The sequence below is a fragment of the Garra rufa genome, chromosome 12, assembly GCF_049309525.1.
Source record: "Garra rufa chromosome 12, GarRuf1.0, whole genome shotgun sequence".
NCBI classification, from domain to species: Eukaryota; Metazoa; Chordata; class Actinopteri; order Cypriniformes; family Cyprinidae; genus Garra; species Garra rufa.
This window is the reverse complement of record NC_133372.1, coordinates 35,295,317-35,306,788: the sequence shown is the minus strand read 5'-3', so window position 1 is coordinate 35,306,788 and position 11,472 is coordinate 35,295,317. Positions and strand designations below refer to the sequence as shown.

Below are 11,472 nucleotides of genomic sequence, written 5' to 3'. Positions count from 1 at the left end.
AATGAGATAAGAGTTTTTTGCCTACCCTACTGTATTTAGCAAAATGATTGTTCATTTTCTAAAAAAAAAAAAAAAAAACTAATTTAGGTTGAGCTAGGGCAGGATGAGCATTTGTGGTTAAATAGTATATAAATTTGTATTTTTTTTTTTTTAAATGACAAACCGCTTCGCAAGATAAGACCCTTATTCCTTGTCTGGGATCGTGTAGAGACTTTTAAAGCTGCACTGAAACCGCAATTTGGACCTTCAACCTGTTGATCCCCATTGAAGTCCACTATATGGAGAAAAATCCTGGAAGGTTTCCTCAAAGTCTTTCATTTCTTTTTGACTAAAGAAAAAGACATGAACATCTTGGATGATGCGTTGAGTAAATTATCAGGAAATTTTATTCTGGAAGTGAACTAATCCTTGAATCCTCAAAAGGTTGATGGCAAATGAGAATTATCAACCATTGAATTATTCTGGCCATTCTGAAACATTGATTGTTTTTGATGTTGTCTTGAGTCATTTTTCTTCTTTCTTGAACATGAATGAGGTTCTCCTTCATTAATTTCCTTTTATCTTAATGTCATCACAGTCAGTTCAGGAAACTGGCACGGTCGACCAGGCATGGCAATGTCAGAGTATGATATGCCTCCCGCACACCATCAGTCCTACGGATACAACACTGTCCATTACAGCCAACCCTTACACAGCAGGTACGACTCTTCTATGCTCCATCGTCTTTTACTGATTACCTCATTAGCCTTTATCTGAACCATCTTAACCAGAGTTAAGCACCACCATCACAATGCCAAGGAACTCATTACTGTGTGGGTCTATAGCACCTCAAATTAAAAAGGGTGAAAAATCCTATAGACCTACATTGAATGGTCCCGTTCCATGTCATAGAAGCTTGGGTGGGCTTTTTTTAACCAAGAAAAAAGAAAAGTAAATTTTTTTTTTTTTTACTTTTTCAAAATTAATTCTAGTTCGGATTAAGTATTTTTATTTTATGATGTTTGCCTAGTTGTGAAAATGCTGTAACTGGGGCATTACACTTTCAAAAGCTACTGGTATGTACCATTTAGGTACTAATTTGTACCTTTAAGGCTAATATGCACCCTTTAGGGGTAAATTAGGTACAGAGGTTTAATTTTTGAAAGGGTACCATCCCAGTAACAGCTTTTGTACCTTTTTCTGAGTGCGTCTAGCTGATATGCTACAGGGCATGTTTTAGCTAACAGCTTGCCTGACACCATGCATCTGGTTAGTTCTGCAGGAGCGCTGGTGCAGTATCTCCTCTCACGCTTTGTTCTCCCTATGACCGTTTTTTTCCCCTCACAGAGGCTCCAGCTCGCACTCTAAACGTGCTTGGCACTACCCCGCCAGCCCTCAGTACTATCCTCCTCATTTCTCCCAAGCTTGCTCTTCCTCCCTCCCTCCTCCTCCTCCTCTTCCTTCTTCCTCCTCTTGCTATCAGATGAAGCAGATGGGGTTGTCCCCGCCTCAAACTGGTGGTGCAAGACATGCAAGGGTTAATAAAGCTTCATTTGCTAAGTGTAGCCCTTGATAGTAAGTAAAGCGCCAGCCGTGTGGGCTTGCTCTGTCTGTACTCAGCGTGACTTGTTGTTTAGTCAGCGTCTCAGGATGTCTGGCTTGTTGTGTGTTGTAAAAGTACAACTGCATGGCTTACTTTTACATGTGCTTGTGTTTCTCCAAGCAGCCTTTTAAAGGAGTAGTTCACACTTGCGGTCTCAGCCTCATATCGTTCCAAAAACATATTCTTCAAGTTTTTAGAGAAACCACAGTTTCTTCTATAAAAATGCAAATATAGAGACTGTGTCGAGTGACCAACACGTTCAGTCAAATGTATTCAGACACCTTCAACATTTCTCACTTTATCACAGTTTATTTAAGATTTAAAAGATTGCATTAGCAATTAAAGAAAAACCACTTAAGCAAAACATGGTCAGGTCTAAGTGTCTGAATATTTTTAATAAATGTATTTATATTTATAAATATAAATTATTAGAAATATACACTATCAGTCAAAGGTTTTTGAACAGTAAGATTTTTAGTGTTTTTAACGAAGTCTCTTCTGCTCACCAAGCCTGCATTTATTTGATCCAAAATACAGCAGAGCATTAATATTGTGAAATATTCTTAATATTTAAAATAACTGCTTTCTATTTGAATATTTTTTAAATGTAATTTATTCCTGTGATCAAAGCAAAATTTTATTATTTATTTTATTTTTAATTTTTTCAAATTTTCAATCATTACTCCAGCACTACTCCAGATTATTACTTATAATATTATAATATTATTAATTACTTACAAAATTTAAAACAGTTGAGTACTTTTTTTTAAGGATTGAATAGAAAGATCCATTTTTTTAAATTTATTTATTTATTTATTTTTAGGGGAAAAGAAATTATAGAATATATCTATAGAAAGAAATCACAGGAATAAATTACATTTTTAAATATATTCAAATAGAAAACAGTTATTTTAAATAGTAAAAAAATCTTTTAAAATTGTACTGTTTTTGCTGTACTTTAAATCAAATAATTGCAGGCTTGGTGAGCAGAAGAGACTTCTTTAAAAACATAAAAAAAACTTTTGACTGGTAGTGTATTCATATTAATAGATTTATTATATATTCATCATGTAAATACATAGTAAAAAATAATATATCAAATGTTACATTTTCTTTATAAAGAAACTAAAAATAGCTGGTAGAAAACTGTAGGCACTTGCTGAAAAGCAAAAAATTGTATCTAGTTTTCATAAATTTCACATAAAAACTAATGTTTGTAAGGAAAAAAAAAACATGCAAACAACACAGCACTGGCTCTGCCGCAATCCTCGTTATGACTAAAACCACTTATATATCATTTTTTAAATGCCAGAAATAACAATATATGAATTTGCAACAACATAAAGGGTGAGCAAATGGCCAGATATTTATTTTTTATTTTTTAACTGTCCCTTTAAGCATCAACATACATCCAGTCATCTCTCTCTGGCTGTGTTTGTGTAATGAGCGCACATGAACACATTATCCATTTGATCTGACTGCTGCCTTCCTCCCAAACCAGCCCTGACCCCCATCTGCTGGCTCCGCCTCCTGACCCTCTTACGGACAGATACCCACCCGAGTACGGGTGGATGACTCCGGGCAGGAGAAGCCCATTGCCAGTGCCTCTAGAGGTGCCTGGCGCTGTTGCCAGCGGTTATGACCCGGAATACTTTTACAGTCATTGCTAGTGACACAGACAACACATAAAACATTGGTGAGATATGAAGGACTCAAAATTTGACTCTCTAACTTTAATGACGAATCACTCGGGGGTTAACAAAACCGCAGTCTTTTCCACAGCGCTACTCACTGGTGGTGGGATGGTTGTGTGTTTCCTTGCAAAAAAAAGGGTGAAGTCTTGTTTTGAGGGGGAAGCATGGAACCCTGCACTGTTTTTGATTGCTGTGTGCAAGTTATGACTAGCATACGTGTGTGTTTTTGTATGGTCTGCTTCAGGTGTGTGAATGTTTTTAACACTGTTCAGTGATGTTGTGTCTCACTCAAACTACTTGAAATCAGATGTTTAAACATATTAATCACATATAGAAACAAGGCTTGTTTCTTGACCAGATGTACTGAATTCCTTTGTACACAATGCAGCAAAACCAGAAGCACAATGAGTTATTTTTGTAACAGTGTTTCTTGCAAAACTATTGACCGTGACTTTGGCTTTTAGTATATCTGGTGTTGTGTTGATGGATATTATGTACCACTGGGGTGTGAAGTATTCAATAAATCAGCGTATTTCTCAAGAAAGATCTCATTAGTAAAACATTTCACTGTTTTCCATTTGCAGATCCTACATAGACGTGAACCACCACGATTCGCACACGAGCAGCCCGATGGACAGCAGTTTTGACTCTGAAGACCAGCAGCTCTATTGGCATGAGAACTCCAAACCTGGAACGATAGTGTAGAGAGCTCACCCTCACGTGCCTTGTTCTCATAGCATCTGCTTTATAAAGCCAGCGAGTTCCAAAGGTAGGAATGTTGCCGGACGAGAGCCTTAAAACATGCGTGTGAAGTAGATCCTGCTAGGTGACTCGAATGGACAATGCATTCTAATGGTGAACAAACCTATGGGATAGCACTTCGGATAGTCTTCAAGACAAAACTGCTGTGGGTGAAACTTTTAACGCTCTGGGCAGAATGAACTGGATACATCGCCTCAGTACACACTATGAGACCGAAGGATATTAAAACGTTAGTATTTCATCAGGCACAAGCAAACTATGATATGAAGGATTGAAACCCGAGTTTTCTCAACAAAAAAAAATGATCTCAACAAACTTTTTTTACAGTGTTTGCAAACTAAACCGAGTACTTGCAATAGTGCGACAACAGCCTTTTCACTCAGTGTTTTCTCAGTCATCAAATTTAGTTTAAAAGCATTCACAATAACAAGTATCTATCTTTGTATTGGGACATCTGTGTACCGTTCACAACCAGCAGTGCTGTTTTTTTATTAGCGTGCAACTAACATTTGCACTTGGTCCCGAGCAGTATTTCTGTTTTCGCACTAGCAAATACTAGTAAATCATGTCTGTCAAAAAGTTACTTTGCGTCAGCCAGTGCCAAGTATTCAGTTTCTTCTCTAATCCTTTTAAACCGGACTACAACCGCTCTAATAATTGAAACATGACTGTATGGGAGTGTAATTGTTTTTGTACTGTCACTAACAATTATCCAGGTACACTAATTATGGCCATTTACTGCACTTTTATGCCCTAATGGACTTTGCTCACTCTGAAAGATTGGAAACTGTAACTGAGCGCACAGCATCTCTCTTTCTCTTCAGAAGGGAATTGTATATTTTTGTAAATACTGTAAAAACATTTGATACGTTTTTCACTTTTTAGAGAAATTTGTTTTTATCATTTTGAAAGATTTGTTTTAAAGCATATAATATATAGTTTGGATTTCTCAAGCTGGTTCTTAGTAATTTGTCTAAAAAAGTCATTGGAATTAAAAGATGAAACAAACATATGTTGCCCTACTTTTTTTTTGTCAGTATTCAGCACTTGAGTGGATTGGTTTTTATAATTGGAAATATAATTTTTTTTCATGGCTTCATAAGGAAATACCACCTGCTGGGATGCAATAAGGAAGTTGCAAGCTTGGCTGAACATGACAGTAAGCCAGTGTATTAACATTAATAAGTCAATTCTATGCATTGCTTATCCAAACAAAAAAAAACTTACTGGTAGCAATATGAATGAAAAAAGAAAAATGAATTATTAAAGTGAAAACGCATGAAAACACAACCACTTTTGTTGAAGGTATACACTTCAGACTGTATTCTCATGAGAACAAGCAGCTTGTCATCATCTGTGGAGTACAGAATAAAACCAGAAAAACTTGTTTCGAGACTCTGCTAAGAGCACATGAGCCACTCCCCTAAAGATAAGCAATCAGTCATCTGTGTACAGAATGAGCTCACAACGCATCATGTGGCTGGCTGGCTTGCTTTCTATGCTACGCCTTTGATAAATATCCATAATTCACGTAATAATGTTCACACTTGGATCATTAATAGAATAAAAACATTGGTTCAAAGATATTTTAATTTGGTTCAAATAAAAAAGATGTAGTGTGACATCTAATGTATAAGCTCTAATTTAGTGTCAAGCTCATAACATAATTTCAACGATACATAATACAAAATAAATATACTGTAAAACTATATATCAATCCAAAATATGTGTAAAAAAGTATGTGTATATATTTATGTTTGTGTATAAATGTTTTATATATGTGTGTGTGTGTGTGTGTGTGTATTAGTGGGTATAGGGTATTATCTATAGTTTTTATTTTATTTTATTGTGGTATTTCTTTATGACATTTGCCCTAAAGCTCTTGCAGTGATTGCTCTTGCCTCACATTGCCCTCTGCTCTTGGCTCTGAGAGATACAGAGGCTTTGTTCTGACGAACTGTGGCTCGGGGCCGTCCGCCCTACACTGCTTCTGAAGTATGCTTGTATGCTGGGATGTTTGTGCTGCAGCTGTGCCCTTCTGTCTAACCTCCCCTTGCTCTTGTAGCCACCAGCTGTACAAAGATATCAGCCAGGTCATCCGACTCCAAACCCATGCAAACAATGGTCGTCTATTAGTCCTTTATGAATACACACACAACATCTTTCCAGTTGTCAAGTGGGTTTGTGGTTACGCAGCCCATTTAAACTTCACACTACATAGACATAATATTATTCTAATATAATCATCTGTAAATGAGTAACTGGTGTTTTATTTACCTAATTATTCCAGACAGTGTGTCAGTTAATAAATAGGCCTGTATGATCGCTCAGTTGCTCATCTGAAATCACATGGCTGTGTAAAAGTGTGCAACAATGGTCACCTTATGCACCTGAAGGTTATTAGACATGAGGTCATGTTTAACCTTTGGAGATGGGGAAGGTAGTTTTTGAGTTTCATCATAGATTTGCTCAAGGTGTCTTAAGAGTTTTTTTTTTTAATTGCCTGTTAACTGGTGCAAAATAAAAAAAAATAGTGTTCCTTATTTGAAAAAGTAACTCAGATATTTTAAAGTAATCTGATTACGTATCTTGTGGTACTTGTAATGAGTTATCCCCAGCACTGTTTCTGATATTTCTTATTAAGTTGGCTGATTTTTTTTCGCTGTCAAATTTTCCTACCATCTGTTTGAATGGGAGGTAGCAAAATCTGACAGGGTAGCAAAAATTGTCAGAACACCGGCTCAAGCTGGGAGTCCTGCTAAAAGACAAACCGAGCTTAAACCAGCTACTTTCAGATTAAACTAGCTTTAAAACAGTTGGTTTTAGCTGTTTTTTAATCTGGTTGTTAGATATTTTAGCTGGTTTAAACCATTTTTTAGCTGGTTCTTTACCGAGTGAGCTTATTTTAGCTGGTTTTTAGCTGATTCTTTGCTAATTCAGCTAGTTTTAACTAGTTTTTAGCTGGTTCTTTACTGAATCAGCTGGTTTCAAGCTGTTTTTTTTACTAAATCAGCTGGTTTTACTTAGTATTTTTAGCTGGTCAAGCTGGGAGTCCTGCTAAAAAAACAAACAACGAAGCTTAAACAAGATAAGACTAGAAAACCAGCTTAAGATGGTTTTAACAGGTTGTTAACGTTTTTTTTTTTTTGCTATATCAGCTGGTTTTAGCTGGTTTTTAGCTGGCTATTCGCTAATTCAGCTGGTTTTAACTTTTTTAGCTGGTTCTTTACAGAGTCAGCTGGTTTTAACCTCGTTTTTTAACTAAATCAGCTGATTTTAGCTGGTTTCAAGCTGTTTTTCTTTTTTTTACTACATCAGCTGGTTTTACTTGGTGTTTTGAGCTAGATTTTTTCATTATGTTAGCTGGTTGGAAGCTTAGGCTGGGTTTTAAAGTGGTTTTGGCCTCTCTTTTTTTTTTTAGCTGGTCAAGCTGGGAGTCCTGCTAAAAAAACAACCAAGCTTAAACAAGCTACTTTCAGCTTAAACTAGATAAGACCAGACAACCAGCTTAAGCTGGTTTTAACAGTTTTTTTTGCTATATCAGAAGTTTTAAGCTGTTTTTTAACTGGTTTTAGCTGGCTATTCGCTAATACAGCTGGTTTTAACTGGTTTTAGCTGGTTGTTTACTGAATCAGCTGGCTTTAATGGTTTTTTTTTTTTTTTTTTTTTACTAAATCAACTTGTTTTAGCTGTTCATTAGCTGGGTTTTTGCTAATTCAGCTGGTTTTAACTGTTTTTTTTTTTTTTTTTTTTAGCTGGTTCTTTACTGAATCAGCTGGTTTACTTAGTGTTAGCTGTTTTTTAGCTGGATTTTTTTAATTATGTTAGCTGGTTGGCTGCTTTGGCTGGTCTCCCAAGCTGGTTTTAAAGTGGTTTTAGCCAATTTTTAGCTGGTCAGGGCAGGCTGGTCTTAGCTGGTCAAACTGGAAGTCTTGATAAAAGACGAACCAAGTTTAAACCAGCTACTTTTATCTTAAACTAGCTAAGACTAGACAACCAGCCTAAACTGGTTTCAACTGGTTCTGGTTCTAACAACTGTTTTTGTTGTTGTTGTTTTTTACTAAATCAGCTGTTTTTTTCTGGTTCTTTACTGAATCAGCTGGTTTTAGTTGGTGTTAGCTGGATTTTTTTCGTTACGTTAGCCAAGCTTAAACCAGCTACTTTCAGCTTAAATCAGCTTAAGTCGTGTTAATTCAGCTGGTTTTAGCTGACTGTTTGCTAATTCTGCTGGTTTTAACTGGTTTTTTAGTTGTTTCTTTACTGAATCAGCTGGTTTTAAGATGTCTCTTTTACTAAATCAGCTGGTTTTAGCTGGTTTTTAGCTTGCTTTTTGCTAATTCGGCTGGTTTTAGCTGTGTTTTAGCTGTTTTTAGCTTGCTGTTTGCCAGTTCAGCTGGTTTTAGATGGTTTTGTTTTAGCTGGCTGCTTGCTAATTCAGCTGGTTTTAGCTGTTTTTAGCTGGCTGTTTGCTAGTTCTCTGGATTTGCTCATTCTAATCTTTTTTTTAACCAAATCAGCTGGTTTTAAGCAGTTTTTTTTTTTTTTTTTTGCTAATTCGGCTGGTTTAGCTAGTTTTAGCTAGTTCTTTACTGAATCAGCTGGTTTTAAGCAGTTTTTTTGTACTAAATCAGCTGGTTTATTTGGTGTTAGCTGGTTTTTAGCTGGATTTTTTTCATTGTGTTAACAACATTAAATCATGTTAAAACATGCCAATTACATGCTAATCCTGCTAGAAACATGCTAATTGCATTAAAACATGCTAGCAGCAAAGCTAACTGTGTTAAAAACATGTTACCAACATGCAAGCACCAACATGCTAATCATGCTAGCAACATGCTAATCCATTTAGAAACATTCTAGCAACATGCTAAAACAAAAACATGTTGGCAACATGCAAGTAACATTTTGATCATGCTAACAACATACCAGCTTGTGAGATCGCCGATGCATGCTATTATGATTATTGTGCTAATTTATTTAATTATTTACATGCCCGTAACCAGCTCCAGCATAAGGCTAGTGAAGCTATCTACACTGTATGATGAATAAATCTCTACCACACACTGCACACATCTATGTCTAAATTTCAAAAAGTGAAAAAGAATAATAGGACCCCTTTAAGCTTTTACAGGTGCTTTCAAAATTTCTGGTTAAGCTTTCTCAAGCCAACTTCAAAGTTTGTTCTCAAACTTTACTCATCTAGTTATCTATTTGCTCAGCATTTTAGAATTCAAAGAGCTCAGATTTGGTGTCTGTTTTTAAATATAAACACATGAAAGTAAAGTTGCTGATTCAGCAGGTTCAGATCTGGAGGAACTACGCATGATTTACTGCAGGTAAGTTTGCACAGATGTTGTGAGCTGCTTTCAAAAACCCTGTAATAGACTGCGTAATATAAGAGAGGGGGACAGAATGTGAATCAGATGTGAGAATAAACTACCTTTAAAGTCATATTTCCTCATACATTTTAAAGACTCTTTATTTTTTGATGTAAGTCCACAAGTTCAGTCATTCTGAGAGTTTGTAATGAGACACAGCTGTTGGAAACAGTCGTATGCACTGCGTGGGCCACTCAGTTCATTTGTTCCTCTCTAAAAAAGGTTTTACACAAAGGAGTGAATACTTTTGGAAAACATTTTTCAAGTCTTGTAGAAGCATTAAAAACCTCTGCATGGTGCTTCTGCATAAATACAACATCGTGGCCAGCACAACATGAAACAGTGTTCAATTAATTTGATTAAAACAAAACACAGTGGTACCAAAACAGGCCTTTATTAACACATTTTGCATAGATTTAGGATCATCCACTTTATTTTGAACATAATAGCAGGTGCTGCCATTTGGAACTTGAATGTTTAAAGCTTCTGTTGTCATTCACATCCAGTTATTTTAACCTGTTAACACCACTATATGCTGAAAACTATTTATAATATTATTTCACTTTATCACAATCGTAAACACACTGGTTTGTAACGCAAATAGCACATTCAAAAAATAAAGCTTATCCAAAGGTAAGGGATGATCTTAGACATGATGTGAAAAAAGGAGCATCTAAAACACGTTTCCTTTTGTAAAATCACTATAATGCAGGACACAAATTGCTTATTGCTTTTACAACACAGCTGCATCACCAATGAACAGTTCACATCAACAACAACAAACAGAAGTAAACAATTCCTCTACAGAGTAATACAGTTCATTATCAAAACTGCAGGAGTTTTCTGTTGCTGTAGAATTCCAGTTATCACATTGCATTTGAAGATTATAAACCTGGTCATGTTATACTTTGAATTGTCTTAATACAGTGGAAGTCAAAAGTTTACATACACCTTGCAGAATCTGACGAAAATAAGAGGATCATATAAAATACATGTTATTTTTTTTTAGTACTGACCTGAATAAGATATTTCACATAAAGGCATTTACATATAGTCCATAAGAAAAACTGATAGTTGAATTTATAAAAATGATCCTGTTCCAAAGTTTACAGTTTAAGCTCAAGCCTATTTCTAATACTGTGTTGTTACCTGAATGATCCACAGTTGTTGTTTTTGTTGTTCACGAGTTCCTTGTATGTCCTGGGGGGTGTTCCATAAAACAAGTTTACCAAATAAGTCAGGCTTATTTCAGTTAGTCTGACTTATTTTGTGCCAAATCAAGTGACAATAAGTCAGACTAACTGAAATAAGCCTGGCTTATTTGGTAAACTTGTTTTATGGAACACCCCCCTGAACAGTTAACTGCCTGCTGTTCTTCCAGTTCCATAATATCTTTGGTTTTTCGACATTTTTGTGCATTTGAACCCTTTCCAACAATGACTGTATGATTTTGAGATCATGCAAGTATATTTGGTAGCTTCTGAAGGGCAGCACTAAATGAAAAAAAATATGATATTTAGGCAAAATAAGAAATCTTCTTTCTGTTCAAAAGTTTTCACCCCCGGCTCTTAATGCCTATTTTTCCATTCTGGAGCATCAGAGAGTGTTTGAACCTTCTGTAATAGTTGCATATGAGTCTCTCAGTTGTCCTCAGTGTGAAAAGATGAATCTCAAAATCATACAGTAATTGTTGGAAAGAGTTCAAATACACAAAAATGCTGAAAAACTGAAGCATTTATGGGACCTGAAGGATTTTTCTGAAGAACAGCAGGCAGTTTAACTGTTCAGGACAAACAAGAGACTCATGAACAACTATCACTAAACAAAAATACAGCTGTGGATCATTCAGGTATCAACCAAAGTATTAAGAATCAAGTGTATGTAAACTTTTGAACGGGATCATTTTTAAAAATTCAACTATTATTTTCTCTTGTGCACTATATGTCAACGTCTTTTATGTGAAATATCATATTCAGGTAAGTACTAAATAAAAAATAACATGCATTTTATATGATCCCTCTTCTTTTGGTCAAATAATTACACTTCTGACCTCAAC

General features: G+C 35.6%; 1 protein-coding gene across 1 annotated transcript in view; it reads left to right on the top strand.

The window, feature by feature from the left end:
• Positions 1 to 5,046, top strand: part of frmd4ba (FERM domain containing 4Ba) — a 36,413-nt gene extending 31,367 nt beyond the window's left edge. Inside the window, exons 22-23 of the mRNA XM_073852573.1 lie at positions 578 to 698; positions 3,861 to 5,046. Of these exons, the coding sequence (XP_073708674.1) occupies positions 578 to 698; positions 3,861 to 3,981 (242 nt within the window). The 3' untranslated portion in view covers positions 3,982 to 5,046. The remainder of the gene's footprint in view (positions 1 to 577; positions 699 to 3,860) is intronic.
• The last annotated feature ends 6,426 nt before the right edge of the window (positions 5,047 to 11,472 follow it).